The sequence below is a fragment of the Mesoplodon mirus genome (assembly GCF_964341445.2).
Source record: "Mesoplodon mirus genome assembly, chromosome: 5".
NCBI classification, from domain to species: Eukaryota; Metazoa; Chordata; class Mammalia; order Artiodactyla; family Ziphiidae; genus Mesoplodon; species Mesoplodon mirus.
Genome location: NC_138980.1, coordinates 108067641 through 108086349, shown reverse-complemented (window position 1 = coordinate 108086349; position 18709 = coordinate 108067641). Strand labels below are relative to the sequence as shown.

Genomic DNA, 18709 nt, shown 5'->3' with positions numbered 1-18709 from the left:
TACCGTTCTCCATAGTGGCTGTACCAATTCACATTCCCACCAGCAGTGCAAGAGTATTCCCTTTTTTCCACACCCTCTCCAGCATTTATTGTTTCTAGATTTTTTGATGATGGCCATTCTGACTGGTGTGAGATGATATCTCATTGTAGTTTTGATTTGCATTTCTCTAATGAGTAAAGATGTTGAGCATCCTTTCATGTGTTTGTTGGCAGTCTGTATATCTTCTGTAGAGAAATGTCTATTTAGGTCTTCTGCCCATTTTTGGATTGGGCTGTTTGTTTTCTTGTTATTGAGCTGCATGAGCTGCTTATAAATTTTGGAGATTAATCCTTTGTCAGTTGCTTCATTTGCAAATATTTTCTCCCATTCTGAGGGTCGTCTTTTGGTCTTGTTTATGGTTTCCTTTGCTGTGCAAAAGCTTTGACTTTGATTAGGTCCCATGTGTTTATTTTTGTCTTTATTTCCATTTCTCTAGGAGGTGGGTCAAAAAGGATCTTGCTGTGATTTATGCCATAGAGTGTTCTGCCTATGATTTACTCTAAGAGTTTGACAGTTTCTGGCCTTATATTTAGGTCTTTAATCCATTTTGAGCTTATTTTTGTGTATGGTGTTAGGGAGTGATCTAATCTCATACTTTTACATGTACCTGTCCAGTTTTCCCAGCACCACTTGTTGAAAAGGCTGTCCTTTCTCCACTGTACATTCCTGCCTCCTTTGTCAAAGATAAGGTAACCATATGTGCGTGGGTTTATCTGTGCGCTTTGTATCCTATTCCATTGATCTATCTTTCTGTTTTTGTGCCAGTACCATACTGTCTTGATTACTGTAGCTTTGTAGTATAGTCTGAAGTCAGGGAGCCTGATTCCTCCAGCTCCCTGTTTCGTTCTGAAGATTGCTTTGGCTGTTCGGGGTCTTTTGTGTTTCCATACAAATTGTGAAATTTTTTGTTCTAGTTCTGTGAAAAATGCCGGTGGTAGTTTGATAGGGATTGCATTGAATCTGTAGATGCTTTGGGTAGTAGAGTCATTTTCACAATGTTGATTTTTCCAATCCAAGAACATGGTATATCTCTCCATCTATTTGTATCATCTTTAATTTCTTTCATCAGTGTCTTATAATTTTCTGCATACAGGTCTTTTGTCTCCTTAGGTAGGTTTATTCCTAGATATTTTATTCTTTTTGTTGCAGTGGTAAATGGGAGTATTTTCTTGATTTCACTTTCAGATTTTTCATCATTAGTATATAGGAATGCCAGAGATATTTGTGTATTAATTTTGTATCCTGCTACTTTACCAAATTCATTGATTAGCTCTAGTAGTTTCCTGGTAGCATCTTTAGGATTCTGTATGTATAGTATCATGTCATCTGCAAACAGTGACAGCTTTACTTCTTCTTTTCCAATTTGGATTCCTTTTTTTTTCCTTTTCTTCTCTGATTGCTGTGGCTAAAACTTCCAAAACTATGTTGAATAAGAGTGGTGAGAGTGGGCAACCTTGTCTTGGTCCTGATCTTAGTGGAAATGGTTTCAGTGTTTCACCATTGAGGATGATGTTGGCTGTGGGTTTGTCACATATGGCCTTTATTATGTTGAGGAAAGTTCCCTCTATGCCTACTTTTTGCAGGGTTTTTATCATAAATGGGTGTTGAATTTTGTCAAAAGCTTTCTCTGCATCTATGGAGATGATCATATGGTTTTTGTCCTTCAATTTGTTAATATGGTGTATCACGTTGATTGATTTGCATATATTGAAGAATCCTTGCATTCCTGGAATAAACCCCACTTGATCATGGTGTATGATCCGTTTAATGTGCTGTTGGATTCTGTTTGCTAGTATTTTGTTGAGGATTTTTGCATCTATGTTCATCAGTGATATTGGCCTGTAGTTTTCTTTCTTTGTGACATCCTTGTCTGGTTTTGGTATCAGGGTGATGGTGGTCTCGTAGAATGAGTTCGGGAGTGTTCCTCCCTCTGCTATATTTTGGAAGAGTTTGAGAAGGATAGGTGTTAGCTCTTCTCTAAATGTTTGATAGAATTCGCCTGTGAAGCCATCTGGTCCTGGGTTTTTGTTTGTTGGAAGATTTTAATCACAGTTTCAATTTCAGTGCTTGTGATTGGTCTGTTCATATTTTCTATTTCTTCCTGATTCAGTCTTGGCAGGTTGTGCATTTCTAAGAATTTGTCCGTTTCTTCCAGGTTGTCCATTTTATTGGCATAGAGTTGCTTGTAGTAATCTCTCATGATCTTTTGTATTTCTGCAGTGTCAGTTGTTACTTCTCCTTTTTCATTTCTAATTCTATTTATTTGAGTCTTCTCCCTTTTTTTCTTGATGAGTCTGGCTAACGGTTTATCAATTTTGTTTATCTTCTCAAAGAACCAGCTTTTAGTTTTATTGATCTTTGCTATCGTTTCCTTCATTTCTTTTTCATTTTTTTCTGATCTGATTTTTATGATTTCTTTCCTTCTGCTAACTTTGGGGTGTTTTTATTCTTCTTTCTCTAGTTGCTTTAGGTGCAAGGTTAGGTTGTTTATTCGAGATGTTTCCTGTTTCTTAAGGTGGGATTGTATTGCTATACACTTCCTTCTTAGAACTGCTTTTGCTGCATCCCATAGGTTTTGGGTCGTCGTGTCTCCATTGTCATTTGTTTCTAGGTATTTTTTTATTTCCTCTTTGATTTCTTCAGTGATCACTTCATTATTAAGTAGTGTATTGTTTAGCCTCCATGTGTTTGTATTTTTTACAGCTCTTTTCCTGTGATTGATATCTAGTCTCATAGTGTTGTGGTCGGAAAAGATACTTGATACAATATCAATTTTTTTTAATTTACCAAGGCTTGATTTGTGACCCAAGATATGATCTATCCTGGAGAATGTTCCATGAACACTTGAGAAAAATGTGTATTCTGTTGTTTTTGGATGGAATGTCCTATAGATATCAATTAATTCCATCTTGTTTAATGTATCATTTAAAGCTTGTGTTTCCTTATTTATTTTCATTTTGGATGATCTGTCCATTGGTGAAAGTGGGGTGTTAAAGTCCCCTACTATGAGTGTGTTACTGTTGATTTCCCCTTTTATGGCTGTTAGTATTTGCCTTATGTATTGAGGTGCTCCTATGTTGGGTGCATAAATATTTACAATTGTTATATCTTCTTCTTGGATCGATCCCTTGATCATTATGTAGTGTCCTTCTTTGTCTCTTCTAGTAGTCTGTATTTTAAAGTCTATTTTGTCTGATATGAGAATTGCTACTCCAGCTTTCTTTTGATTTCCATTTGCATGGAATATCTTTTTCTATCCCCTTACTTTCAGTCTGTATGTGTCTCTAGGTCTGAAGTGGGTCTCTTGTAGACAGCATATATATGGGTCTTGTTTTTGTATCCATTCAGCCAATCTGTCTTTTGGTGGGAGCATTTAGTCCATTTACATTTACGGTAATTATCGATATGTATGTTCCTATTCCCATTTTCTTAATTGTTTTGGGTTTGTTATTGTAGGTCTTTTCCTTCTGTTGTGTTTCTTGCCTAGAGAAGTTCCTTTAGCCTTTGTTGTAAAGCTGGTTTGGTGGTGCTGAATTCTCTCAGCTTTTGCTTGTCTGTAAACGTTTTAATTTCTCCATCAAATCTGGATGAGATCCTTGCTGGGTAGAGTAATCTTGGTTGCAGGTTTTTCTCCTTCATCACTTTAAATATGTCCTGCCAGTCCCTTCTGGCTTGCAGAGTTTCTGCTGAGAGATCAGCTGTTAACCTTATAGGGATTCCCTTGTGTGTTATTTTTACCTTGCTGCTTTTAATATGTTTTCTTTGTATTTAATTTTTGACAGTTTGATTAATATGATTCTTGGCGTATTTCTCCTTGAATTTATCCTGTATGGGACTCTCTGTGCCTCCTGCACTTGATTAACTATTTCCTTTCCCATATTAGGGAAGTTTTCAACTATAATCTCTTCAACTATTTTCTCAGTCCCTTTCTTTTTCTCTTCTTCTGGAACCCCTATAATTTGAATGTTGGTGCGTTTAATGTTGTCCCAGAGGTCTCTGAGACTGTCCTCAGTTCTTTTTATTCCTTTTTCTTTCTTCTGCTCTGCAGTAGTTATTTCTACTACTTTATCTTCCAAGTCACTTATCCATTCTGCCTCAGTTATTCTGCTACTGATCCTATCTAGAGTATTTTTAATTTCATTTATTGTGTTTCTAATCATTGCTTGTTTCATGTTTAGTTCTTCTGGGTCCTTGTTAACTGTTACTTGCATTTTGTCTATTCTATTTCCAAGATTTTAGATCATCTTTACTATCATTATTCTGAATTCTTTTTCAGGTAGACTGCCTATTTCCTCTTCATTTGTGAGGTCTGGTGCGTTTTTATCTTGCTCCTTCTCCTGCTGTGTGTTTTTCTGTCTTCTCATTTTGCTTATCTTACTGTTTTTGGGGTCTCCTTTTTGCAGGCTGAAGGTTCGTAGTTACCATTGTTTTTGGTGTCTGTCCCCAGTGGCTAAGGTTGGTTCAGTGGGTTGTGTAGGCTTCCTGGTGGAGGGGATTAGTGCCAGTGTTCTGGTGGATAAGGCCTGATCTTGTCTCTCTGATGGGCAGGTCCACGTCTGGTGGTGTGTTTTGGGGTGTCTGTGGACTTTTTATGATTTTAGGCAGCCTCTCTGCTAATGGGTGGCGTTGTGTTCCTGTCTTGCTAGTTGTTTGGCATAGGGTGTCCAGCACTGTCGCTTGCTGGTCGTTGAGTGAAGCTGGGTGCTGGTGTTGAGATGGAGATCTCTGGAAGTTTTTCGCCATTTGATATTATGTGGAGCTGGGAGGTCTCTTGTGGACCAGTGTCCTGAAGTTGGCTGTCCCACCTCAGAGGCACAGCATTGACTCCTGGCTGCAGCACCAAGAACCTTTCATCCACACGGCTCCTCAATTTGGGATGATTCGTTGTCTATTCATGTATTCCACAGATGCAGGTTATATCAAATTGATTGTGGAGCTTTAATCCGCTGCTTCTGAGGCTGCTGTGTGTATAAGTTTTGAAAGAGTACAAAAATGAGTGGTATGTACCTACCTGCTAGGTTAAGAAACAGAGCATTCCTAGCTTTTTAAGATTCTGCTGTGTCATTTCCAAACTGCATCCCTTTTTCTTCCTCTTACCCAAGATAGGTAACCTCTGTTTTGGAATTTGTTTTAATATTTTCTTGTTTTTCATTATAGTTTTACCACCTACATATGTATCCCTACCAATACATTGTTTAGTTTTGCCTGTTAATGAACTTTTCTAGTTTGTGGTATTTATAATCTTCTGTGACTTGCTTTTTTGCGGGTGTATATGTTTCATTGTTTCACAATTATACCTTTTTTCCATTTTACTATTGATAAATATTTTGGTTTCTTTTTACTGGTTTGTTTTTGATGGATTGATTGGTTTTCATAACAGTGAGCATTTCTGCCATGAATAGTATGAACCTTTTCTTACATTACTTTTGGTGCACATGTTCAAGAGTTCCTCTAGCTTAGGATATATCCCTAAGAGAATTCTGGGTTATAAGGACTGTGCATGTTCAAGTCTACTAGATAATGAACAACTCTTTTCCAAAATATTTTACTAATGTATACCCACTCCAACAGTGAATGAGATGTCGTATTGTATATAACTTTTTTTTTAATGTGTTATAAGTCAGACTCGTCTTGAATTTATGTGGATTTTGTAACATATATCATTCATGTTTAGACTTGTTTAATTGTGGTCTAAATATGTTTAGAAGGAAATTAAGAAAAAGGATGAAGATATTCAAAGGAATTATACTTTGAGTAAAAAACGCAAAAAAGAGAAAGAAAGAGATTCCAGGAAGGACAATGAACATGACAAAAGTACCTTAAGAAAGCACGTTTATAGAGATCAGGTAAAACTTTGTAAGCTAAGCTGAAAAAAAACAAAAAACAAATAACAGTTTTAATTTCTTTTGGCTCTTCCCTAATATCACCTACACATATAATCTGATTTTTGTGATTGCTTGCTGTGGTAAATATAACCTGTACATCTTATGAAATGAATCTTCTTGATTTGATCTGGTGTAATATTCATAATTAATGTTATAATTAGCTTTGGTTCACAATGAAAATATTTTTACATGTGTACAGAAAGAATTTGAGTTAATAATCAGGATATTCAAATATATTTTATTTTGCCTGACTAAAACAAAAAAGAAAAGAAAGGTTCTGACGAAAGAGATTAAAATTCTTAAAATGAAAAATACATGTGTATGTAGTTTGGCTAATACATTCTAATCTAAATAATCTAAATTTTAGTTTTTTATCTTGCTCTTCCCCGGTATAGTACAGACCATTATTAATAAGATAGCTTGTCTTTTAAACAGGATCCTTCTTGAGTTAATTTTTCTAGAGTATAACTTTATTTTACAGTATAGACAGCATGTTTATATGTATTCAGAAGGATCTTCAGAAGAATGATAAAGGTAAATAATCATGTTTTGTGGGAACATGGCAATGAAAAAAAAAAAAAGGGAGAGAGAGAGTTTCCAGGAAAGGTTTGGAACAGGTTAAAATAAAAAATACTTAAGAAAGTGCACATGTAAATATCAGGTAAAACTTTGCAATTAAAACATTTGGTTTTTAATTTTTTAAATTTCATTCTGTAATCTTTATGTAATATAATTGTAAGGATCTTTGCTGTGGTTAAAACTGCATTAATGTGTTCTTGTGTTGTCCATTGTGATACTTAGCACTTGTGTTGACACTCTTTAGTACATTGTCTAAAGTACTTTTTTGTGTATACAGAAAGAAATGAAGAATTCTGTTTTTGCTGATCATGCCAAAGAATCAAAAACCACAGATATCAGGACAGATGTGGATATTGCTGACATAAAAAATGCCTTAAGGAAACACATATACAGAGCTCAGGTAGAACTTGACGTACTAAAAATTTTGTATAGTTTTCTCTTATCTTTAGTGTAACCAATGTATAATAATAGTAATAATAATAATAATGAGTCATTTTATTATTATGTTTAATATGTCTGAAAATAATTTTCTTCATTAATTTTTGGTAATAGTAATTATTGTCTGTGGACATTTAGTAAATTGCTGAATTCTCTGCCACTTATACCTCAGTGATATCACGGATAAGTTGTGTGTTTTACAAACTGCTGTAACTTGTTGCTTGTTAACCTGCTATTGGAGAATGAGGGCTAGAGGATCCCCGTTTCTGTTGTCCTCGTTCAACCTCAGTCTGAGAAAGGCTTTGAGGCTCCCTGGGTTTTGGGGAAGGGCTTTTTCAGTGTTCTTGTCCTGCCCCAAGTAATAGGGGATGATCCGGGATCACCATCTCTTCCTGCCCCTCTCTGGGAGTAAAGAATTTTTTTCCTGTTTCCTTATCCAGCAGGTTATGGGTTTGCACGTGTGCCCTGAGGGTAACCACAGTTGCTGCCCTTCCCACAGCAGCCGCTGTTCAAGTCTCAGCCTCCACAACTAGGGAGACTTTCTTTGGTCTCCCACCCTGTCTCTTTTCGTTTGCACGAGCACCCAGTGAGGTCCGTAGAGAAGATCATGCCATTGAGTGCAAACTCCCCGCATTTTGTTGATTCCCAGGGGTTCCGCTTTCTCATGCTGGCCCACACTTGGCCTTTAGTAAGTGGTGAAAAATTTAAGCTGAAATCGTACCCACTGTGGTGGAGTCTTCCTCTTCCTGCTAAACTCTCTCAGATAAATCGGTGCTCATGTCCCATGGTCCTTGGAGGCTCCTGTCTTTCTTCATATCTCTGTTTAGTTTGTTGCACTAAGACCTCTGCTGTCGTAAGGGTTCAGGTGAATTTATCATTTCATAGATTTTCCATTTTTTTGTTCATAATATGGGAAGTCCTCTCTTTTCAGCTTTCTATATCCTAAGTGGAAGCCAAGCCTCTATCATTGTTTTAATTTGTATTTCTCCTGTTAGTAGCAAGTTTGAGCATATTTCATGCCTTCACTTGCCATTTGTGTATTTCTTCCTCTGCCAACTGCTTGTTGGTACTCTTTTCTCTATTTTTTCAGTAGGTTGTTTTATACCACTGTTTCTAGAACTCTTTATATAATCAGGATATTATCTCTTATTATGTTTGCAAATATTTTTCCAGTATAATCTTTTAAACAAATACAAACTTACAGGTATTTTACAATAGAGGAAGATTTTACATGTGATTATATACAAAATGTGACTACATTTTTTCTCCTGTGGAGTTTTATACAAAAGTCCATAGGAGCATTTTATAAATGCTCTCTCCATTTATATTTCTAATCATTAAAATACTAAGGGCAATGGACCTCTTCAGGTCTTCAAAGTAAATATGACTTTACCTTTTACATTATTTTAATTTAGAAGGGGAAAATAGAGACTGTTCATACTCATGAGAGTGCCATTACCCTAAAATGATGGAGGTCCCTAGTTAAACATGAGAATCAGATGAATTATATCTATTAATGTCTTCCTGAATCTGTTTTGTAAGTTTGGCCAAGGTTTTATGCTTTGTAAGCTGAACTGTATTTTTTGACCTAAAAATGTTTAATTTTAATTAATGGTTTCTGTTTTGTAGGCTATAAGATACAGCTGCATTAGAATAGATAAACAACCAGTATACAATGTTGAGGTAAGAAATTTGGAGTAGGGTGCTAATGGGGGCAAAAAGAAGCTTTATGTTTTTATTATTAGTTGTTTTGATATAAAGGTATGTGTTGTCAGCAAGACAAAGCTTCTTATCAAATTTGAAATGTAGTTTCTCTAATCAGAAGTGAAAAAGAAAAATAGTATTCTATCAAAGCTCCAAAAAAATTCTATACAGTAATAAAAATTGATAAGAAGAATTAAAAACTTACCTTGTGCTCAGCACAGGTGAGTTATGAATCCCTATTCATACATTTCATAGGTTTCATAATTACTACTTCTAGATTAAATTTTCAGTGTAATATTTATGGGTGTATTATTTTCTTTATATCATTATTCGTTCCTTTAAAATTGATTGTTCTAGTCCATGAGTCTTTCAGAGTATTCTTGATTCTCAACTAGGTCAAAGGAGTCACTTTTATTGTAAGGGGACTATATTTTGTGGAACTCTTAGAGTTATATTAATGTGCATCTTCAGAGTAATTTTATGATACTATAGCAGTTGTCACTTTGCAAATATTGATTCTGCTTGATGATATCTTAATATATGTAGTATATCTTAATAGGCATAGTTTGCTTATAAGTTTAAAAGAACACCAAAAAATAATTTTGCATCTAAATTAAAACTATGTGTGGTACCTCCAACTGAAGTCTCATTATCAGCCAGACTTTGCAAATGCCTTTTAAAGTTTTCCTTTAGAGGTAGTGTTTCCTCTTACTATTCAAGGTGACAGAGAATAATAAATAAAACAATAATGTATATGTTTTGCAGTGCAATTTTATTGTTGTAAAACACATTCATACAAATCATTCTTTTGGAACCACGTAACAATCTAGTGAAGTAGTGAGGGTAGGGATTGTTCATTTTACAGATGAGGAAATTCAGGCTCCTTGCTAATTCAAAATTTCATCTCAGAATTTTCCCCTTCTTTTCTTTGAGTCATAGAATCTTTCCTTTCTTAGGTTAAAAATGCTGAATTTCCCAGAGGTGTATTAAATTTAATTGAAAGCCTCATAGAAGGACAGTTTTTTAAAGAAGCAATTGAGGAACTTTCCTCTTTGCAATCACATTATATCCCTCCTGTTTGCCTTCTTCACGCTCTTCTGGAGAACATTCTACAGGTAAGAGAGAGCAGTCTTACGGGTTTTATAGTCTTTCAAAAAATGTTAAACTATGAACACTTTCTCAGTTTCTGTAAGTTTATAGTTTATTTTCTCTCTTCATTATTTCTTTTCCTCATTTTAATAATAAATGCAGTACCTATTTATTACCATTCCTTTTATGTTTTTAAACTCTATACTAGGTATTACTCTGAGTGTTTTAACTTAATAGTTTCTCAGAATTTTTTTCTGTGGCAGTAAAGTATCTAACGTAAAAATCAAATTATAAGGATCTAGAATGTCATTTAGTAAATCACTCATTTGGTACATTGGTAATGATTTTTATTCATAGTATATGTAGACATTGAACTTACTCCTTGTTCCTATTGGGAAAACCAATAGGAACAGCTTTTCAAAGGTAGATTTCTAGTCATATTCTTCATCAAGGTGACAATTTGAAGAAACAACAGGTTTAAAGCTATGTCAGACTAATGTTGGTGATAAGTCAGAATGTTCCATGTAAAGTTTCTTCAGTTCATTTCAGGTCACATTTGGGAACTCTTTTAATCACACTATAATCATGAGAAGTAAAATGGACATTTGATACAGATTAGTCCCAATAGCTAGGATTATCTAATATGTAGATACATATTTAGAGTGTGCATCTCTCTCAGTTGCAGTATTTAATTAGCTAAACATCATGCTTCCATCTGTTCTCCTTTGTCCAAACGTATTTTTGCCAAGAAAGTTAGGTCTGGGTTATTATAGTTTTAAACTAAATTAGCTGGTAAAACTGTACTTTTAGCTATTGTGTTTTATTTGTTTGTTTATTTTTAAATAATAGGATAACATAGATACGTTTTCTGGTCGATACTTTCATATATTGTCAGCTCTTCTTCACCTTCACCCTCCTTGGAAGTCCCCAGCCATGTCAAGATATTACTTAGAGTTGTTTCAGTGTCCAACTTGTATGAAAGGGGCATGGTCTCTAATAGAAGTGCTTATCAGGTAAGGAATTTCACATGTGAGGATGTTAAATTTCATATAGTCAGTGTTCTGCTATGTATTTTTTAGATACTGGTAAGAGAAGTACATTTCTTTTTAGAAAAAAAATTCTTGTGTGTTGTATTTATTGCAAAGGCCAAGTCTAAATTGGTCATGTTTGTCAATCATTTTATTTAAAAAAAAATGTTTAATAAATACATGAAATGGACTTACAGGAATGCCAAATCATTATTTGTTTTTATTTTATTTTTAACAAAATAAGTTTGCATATTTTAAAAGTTAAGAAAATGAATTTATTGGATATGAATATCATCAAATTTTGGTCACAGCAGTATAAACATTTGTAACTGTATACAATATCTGTTTTAGTGTTTCTGTTATATTTTTTCAGCTAGAAATTTGAATTTTGAAACTGAACTTAATGTTTCCTAAATATGTCATTTCTTTCATGCCTCTGCACATGCTGTCATCTGCCTAGATCCTTCTTTTGTCTTCCATATGTTAATCTCTTCAGAAATCCCTCCTATTTCTGCTTCTTTCTCTCAAACAGAAGTAATCATTTTTCTATGTCTTCTCTGATAGCTCTCTGTATCTGATAGCCTTCCTTTGTCTGGGAAGTACTTTATTTTTATCCAAATGTTCAGTTTTAGGGGAGTGCATAGTAGTAAGAGAAAGGATACTTGACTAGCCAGGCAAAAGCTAGATCTTTGGTTACCTCTTTGAAATCATAGGGATTTACCTACCATCTTGGTTGTGTTATATTTGAAGGAAGCTAATCAGCTAGCTAGCATGCATTTATTTATTCTTTCAAAAAAATGTTATTGCGTAGTTACTGGGAGCCAGGCATTGTGCTGTGTTTCAGGGGTAAAAAGATAAAATAACAGTTCCCACACTTTTGAAGGTGTAAACACAATTCTAACACAGTACTGTCCCAGCATAGGTGTAGGATGTGAGGATATATGGTTTACATATTTGCCATTCTTCCTAATTTACAAATCTATTTCTTCCTTCGCTGTCATCACCTTTATTTAAAAAGCCTTCATTGCTTCTTATGTAAACTGTTGCAATATCCACTTTATTGATCTTGATCCTACTTTTTCCCTTTATCTTCCAAAGTACACCAGTATGCTCTTTCCAAAGTGGTCTTTTCATTTCCCAGATAAAAGTCCTTCAACACACATATCACCTGTAGAAAACATTTTAAATTCCTTAGCAAAACATATAAGACCCTTCATGATTTAGCCCTATGTATGTCTCCATTCTTCATCATTTTCCCAGGCGTGCCCAATGACTGAACTATTTTCATTTCATATCTCTTTGCTCTTATGTTTTATCTGTTTATATAAACCTCCATTCTTGCCACCCTATAAGTACCTGGCCTCTCCTAATTATCCTTTAAAATGCAAGTCAAATGCTGCTTCCTATCTCTTGCCCTTTCCTTTGAGTTAAGTTTTTCACTTAAATCAGCCTCTGACTTTTTTTTAATTTATTGTGGTAACATTGGTTTGTAACATTATATTTGCTGCATGTGTACAACATTCTATTTCTATTTCTGTATACCTACAGTGTGCTCACCAGCAAAAATTGAGTTTCCATTTGTCACCATACAGTTGATCCCCTTCTCTCCACCAACCCCCCTACCCCTTCCCCTCTGGTAACCACTACTCTATTCATATCTATGTTTGTTTTGGTTGGGTCTGGTTTGCTCAATTATTTTGGTCATTTGTTTGTTTGTTTTTTATATCCCACATAAGAGTGAAATCATAGGGTATATGTCTTTCTCAGTCTGACTTGTTTCACTTAACATAATACTCTCAAGATCTATCCATGTTGTCACAAATGGCAAGATTTTTTTCTTTTTTATGTCTGAATAGTATTCCTTTGTGTGTGTGTGTGTGTGTGTGTGTGTATCACATTGTGATTTATTCAGTTGTTGATGGGCACTTAAGATTGTTTCCATATTTTGGCTAGTGTAAATAATGCTGCAATAAACAGAAGAGTATATATATCTTTTCAAATTAGTGTTCTCATATTCTTGGATAAATGCCCAGAAGTGGGATAGCTGGATCTTATGGTAGTCCTGCTCTTAAATTTTTGAGGGATCTCCATACTGTTTTCCATAGTGGCTACCCCAGTTTACATTTCCACCAACAGTGTGTGCAGCCTCTGACTTTCAGAAGAGTAGATGCTCAGTGTTAAACATCTCCCTCCTCAGTGCTTATAATGTCTGGAACATAACAAGTGCTTTATAAATGTTTGGATGAATTAATTGATGCTACAGGAAATGGAATTCAGGCAGCTTAAAAGTAGACTTTTTAATAAACAGATACCCAGGTTTAATTACAAAATAATTGGGTCTGTTGGGAGTCTCGGGGAAGGTTCCCAGGAAAGTGGTAGGAATACAGATGAGCTGGGTGATACTCGTCTACTTCTGAGTGTATTTTTGGGTTGTTTTGTTTTGTTTTGTTTTTGTTTTTTTGTGTTTTTTTTTGCGGTACGTGAGCACCTCACTGTTGTGGCCTCTCCCGTTGTGGAGCACAGGCTCCGGACGCACAGGCTCAGTGGCCATGGCTCACGGGCCCAACCACTCCACGGCATGTGGGATCCTCCCGGACCGGGGCACAAACCCATGTCCCCTACATTGGCAGGCAGACCCTCAACCACTGTGCCACCAGGGAAGCCCCGTATTTTTGTTTTTATAAATTTATTTATTTATTTATTTTTGGCTGCAGTGGGTCTTCTCTTGTTGCGGCAAGCAGGGGCTTCTCTTGTTGCAGAGCACAGGCTCTAGGCACGCGGGCTTCAGGAGTTGTAGCACATGAGCTCAGCAGTTCTGGCTCGTGGGCTCTAGAGCGCTGGCTCAGTAGTTGTGGCACACGGGCTTAGTTGCTCTGCGGTATGTGGAATCTTCCCGGACCAGGGCTCAAACCCATGTCCCCTGCATCAGCAGGCGGATTCTTAACCACTGTGCCACCGGTGAAGTCCCTGAGTGTATTTTTGAAATTATTTCATAATGTGTGTTTTTAGAAAAAGAAAAAAGATACTATGGTATCCGTCTCTGGCAGTTTTCAGATAGACTGAATAACTATATGGTCAAGGAGGATCTTTTAAAACAGATTTGAGTATTAAATGGATTGTTACATTTAATAGCTGTTAAGGGCCCTCCTAATCTGAGAGTGTGGTATTCAAAATAGATGGGGAAGATGGAGACAGAGGTACAGAATTATAAGTACATTGTTGGTATAATTGATAATGAAGCTGGAAGAAAATTGTAATAAATGTTGCCTGGACTATCTCTCTTAGTCCTGGAGTTCTGAGTAATTTTATGTTCTCTTTTAAAAAATACTGTAGAACTGTGCTGTCCAACCCCATAGCCACTAGCCACATGTGACTTTATTTAAATTTAATTAAGATTAAATAATTAAAAATTCAACACCTCAGTTTTGCACAAGCCACATTTCAGGTGTTCAGTAGAACATATCCATCATCATGGAAAGTTCTGTTGGATAGGACTGCTGCAGAAGATGGAAAGAAAATAAATCCTGAATTTTTAAAACTCTAAAAAAAAATAGCTCTAAATGACCTTCATTTTACTAAATAATGAAAAAGGAAATAATTTTGAGTAAGAGGAGGATTATAGAGAGTATTATAATTTGAAAGTGTAACTGGTCATCTGAATCAAAATGGTTTAATGAAATTCATAGTTTTTTTTCTTTTTCAGTGAAATAAAGAATACAAGGGGAGAGTATCAGATGGTTGTTAAACATTAACAGTCATTGAAAAATAGAGAAATTAGATCTCTATTATTAGAAAATTAACTGTCATGGGATATTTGACAGGGTTTAATTTTTAAAGGAAGAAAATATATTATTAATAAAATTTTGTTGAAGTTGCTTTATATTTTGTTGGAGCAAGCTTTATTAAAATTCCAATGATTTTCTGAAAAAGAAATACTTTGCTCACAAATTACTCAGTGAGTTGTTGCATGTTATATAGATGTTGGGTTCATGTTTTCCAGGTCTTGCCTTTTCAGTGAAAGTTTCTGTCATCAAATTTCAGAAAATATTATTGGCTCTAAGGTGCTCCACCTGACACTGCTCAAATTTTTCTTTAATTTAGTTGAAAGTGAAGTCCGACATCTGAGTCAAAAGTAAGTTCTAATCACCAAAAAACATTTTTTCTATATATTGTCTTATGTACCATTTTTCTAATTATTTATCTACATATTACTAAAAAAAAAACCTTGTTTTCTAGTTTCAAGTATATAGATTTATTTTAAAAACATATGTCTAGATTCAGTCCTTCAGTAGCTGTAAAGGTTTGTATGCTTTTTTCATGTTTCCTTACTTCACATTTTTATTTTTCACTAACTTACACATTTGGATAGTTAAGACTGTTTTTATTTTTCAGAATTTGTATATTTTTGTATTCTTTAGTAATTGCTTAAGTAAAAAGCTATACCAGGTTTTAATACTGATTCTATAATATCTAAGTTCTGCATATGTTCTAAAACCTGCAGTTGCATTAGTGTGTACTTGTTGATGATTATGTTGAAATGAAGCCATTTAAAGAATTTTGTCCTTTATTATAACTAGATATTATAATCTTTATATATTAATAGACTGTCTGTATTCAGAAATTGCTAGAATTTTTTTGTTTTACGACAAAATATTATGCCTAATAACCATAATGTTCAAATTAGCAGATATTATGCCTAATAACTGTAGTAGTCAAATTGGCATAAAGATATACTTTTCATTCATATTTTTATTAGGTTGTATGAGTGGTCAGATTCTCAGAGTCTGAAAATAACAGGAAAGGCAGTTCTTCTTGAAATCTTTTGGTCAGGAAGCGAGACCTCTGGGCTTTTAACCAAACCAGTAAATATGCTTTTGGATTGGACTATATATTCTCACAAGGAAAAATGCAAGTCTAATGATGTAAGTAGGATTAATTTACAAATGAATATTGGCCTATGGAAAAAAGTACTTCTTTGAAGTATGCATCTTTTTTCTTCCCTTTATTCTTTGAATTACTTGAGACAAATTAACGTGCGCCCAAATACATCGTTTTCTACTTCGTTTATCTAGTTTTAAGGTGAAAGATTCTTGGAGGCTGGTTTCATCATCTCACACTTGGCTGTAGTGCTACATCCACATTTGGACAGTTACTTGACCATTACTGCTAAGAAATCTATAGTTATTATCACTCTAGATTTTTTAATTTTTGTACATTTCAATTTTTAAGGAACTTGTGATTATACAAATTGAGTGAATCCATACAACTTTTTGGTGTACTACTAATAAAAAGTTCTACTTGTTTTTTAAAACACCTTTCTGGATGTTAAGAGTTATTTCCTGAACCATTTCTTCATAAGTAGGTTTTGCTTGTTGTTAGAAAGTCAGCATGCAGTGATTTTAGTATATTATCTATAAGAAGGGTAACTGGGAAAATTAAATGCAGAAAATATGTAAAGTGCATAGCAACATAGTGCTCCACATTTTAGGTTCATAATAAGTGTTAGTCACCTTTCTTTTCAAAATGAGCTTTTGGGGACTTTATTGTTTACATTTTTATATTATATCATTTCTGCTCATTTTTTAAAATTCCTTTCTTTTACTTTCTCTTCTGTCTTGAATATTTGAATCTTTTTTCTATTTAGTCTTTATTTCTAATATGTACACTTAATATAAATTGCCTTTTGAGTGGAACTTGAGATTAATTCTGCAAGTTTTGATACTTTAATCTCGGGTGCTCTTATTGTTTATTTCAAAGTGTTTTTTATTGTCAATTACAAATTCCCCTTTGATCCAAGGAGTATTTTAAAAGAGTGTTTTAAAACTTCTAAATGGATGGCTTTTAGTTGTCAGTAGATTTTGTTTGTCTATGCTTTTGTTATTAATATCTAATAGTAAATTATAGTTAAAAAATGAGCCCTATATGATTTCCGCTTTCTGAAATTAACTCAACTTTTCTTTTTGACCTCATATAAGATTAGAGGCCAAAATGTGTTTTCTCTGTCATTCTACATTTTTCTCTATCACCTATTAGGTCAAGCTTAAATGTTTTAATCAACTCCTCTGACTCTACCTTGGGAATTTATTCTTTTTTTTTTTTTTTTTTTAAACAGTGTCTGCTTTATATACAGTGATGCCTTCTTGTTATTCATGACTGATGTATCATCATAATTGCTAGCTAGGTAATATTTTCTTTGGGGATAGAAAACATAGTAGATGGAGTGGAGACCTCTGGTGTTAAATAGCCATGAAGTCTCTTCTAGCTTAAGGAAAATTCTTAGATAGTTTCTCTTCTAGTTTATTTCCTCTGATCCTTTTTCGCTCCTCTACTTTTTAAATTCCAAAGGAACTTATGTCGCACCTCCTCTTTGTATCCTCTGTGTATCTTACCCTCTCATCTATATTTTCCATTTTTTTCTATACTCGGAGTATTCTGGATAGTGTTTTCATCCAATTTCTAGTTCACTAGTCTCTTTTCAGCTGTATCTAACATGATAAACATAGCTATTGCATTTTTTATTTTTAGTATTTTTCCCAGTTTTAGACTTTTTCCTTCCAAATTACTATGATATATTTTTATGGTTTCTGGTTCCCTACGAAGTTTTCAAGGTTTTCTTTTGTCTTTGAACATGGCGATAATAGTTATTTTACAGTATACGTCTGATTATTCCGTATTCGACGTTTTTGTGAGTCAGTTTGTATTTGTTGTTTCTGCTGTTTCCTTCTTTCATGTCTTATATTCTCTTGCAAGCTAGTTATGCTTGACTGTGTGCCGTAAATTGCATTTGAAAAATTATTTGTAGAAATAGTTTGTGGCAAAGACACAGAATATCTTCCTCTAGCGAAAATTTTTGTTGTCTGGTTCAAGGGTTCCTGGATAGTGAAAGTAAAGTATAGGGCCACAGATACATGTTGTTTTGCTTCTGATTCATGCTTGCTTTGAGACTGAAGCCCTGCAGGGTGTCAGCGTATTGGGCATTTGGCCTCGGGCTATGACTTTTATACTCCTTTTTCCCCTAGGCTCCAAAAACCACACTTCTGTGTATCAGCTCTTTCTCTGGGGTCAGCAAATGTCCTTAGGGCAAAGTCAGCTAGCTTTGAATGCCTCACTTGGTTTTTACCTTCTCCTAGATCTTGGCTGAGCAATTCCTCTTAACTTTACTGAAGATGTTTTACATATTTTATTCAACATTTTAAATTTTCTTCTATAAGATGGTTTATCTGAATTACCTAGGCCTCCATTATTAGAAACAGAACCCCTTACTGATTTTCAAAAATTCTATTTAGGGAGTGTGTGAGGCATTCTTTAAAGAAAACATTCTTTTCAGGGCTCTTTTTTTTTTTTTTTTTTTTAATTGGCATTAAAAAGGGAGGATTGTTTCTGGGTGTAACTAGATGTCTAAGCTAAAACTGATAAAATCTGATTATCATCTGCCTTTTTTCTACTGTTTAGACAATAGAATCATTAAGGATAGAAAATATTTCCTCGTTAAGGAGCATTTCTTTTTTATCCATTTGATTATATAAATGAAATTGCTCTTTTATAATTGAAAACAATAATAAAACTGATGTTTTCAGTTTTACTAAATCACCAAAGGACTACCACAGGTAAGAATCTACTTAGGAAATACCAATGTAAATAGTAACAAATTCATACATATTTAACTTGAAGATTTTTGTTCAGATTTATAAATAAACATAACATATTTGTGAAGCAATGTACAATAAATTGTAGCATCAGTTGTAATACGAGAACTGGTTTTAAACTTTGCAAATTAATATTTTATTTAACATTTGAATTGCTTAAATTCATATAAACTTTTTTTATTGTGGTACTTTATGTGTTAGAATTCATTATTGTACTTAATTAAATCTTTTTGGCAGTTTCCAATTTCAAGAATTCCATGCATGTTCACAGACATCATTTTCTGTACTGTAAAGCATTTGT

The 18709-nt window shown here is 34.3% G+C and overlaps 1 protein-coding gene across 1 annotated transcript in view; it reads left to right on the top strand.

Moving 5' to 3' along the window:
* The window catches only part of SLF1 (SMC5-SMC6 complex localization factor 1), a 65891-nt gene that overhangs the window by 28732 nt on the left and 18450 nt on the right, over positions 1-18709 (top strand). The window contains exons 8-14 of the mRNA XM_082620967.1: positions 5745-5885; positions 6781-6903; positions 8571-8624; positions 9602-9760; positions 10584-10747; positions 14763-14894; positions 15519-15684. Of these exons, the coding sequence (XP_082477093.1) occupies positions 5745-5885; positions 6781-6903; positions 8571-8624; positions 9602-9760; positions 10584-10747; positions 14763-14894; positions 15519-15684 (939 nt within the window). The remainder of the gene's footprint in view (positions 1-5744; positions 5886-6780; positions 6904-8570; positions 8625-9601; positions 9761-10583; positions 10748-14762; positions 14895-15518; positions 15685-18709) is intronic.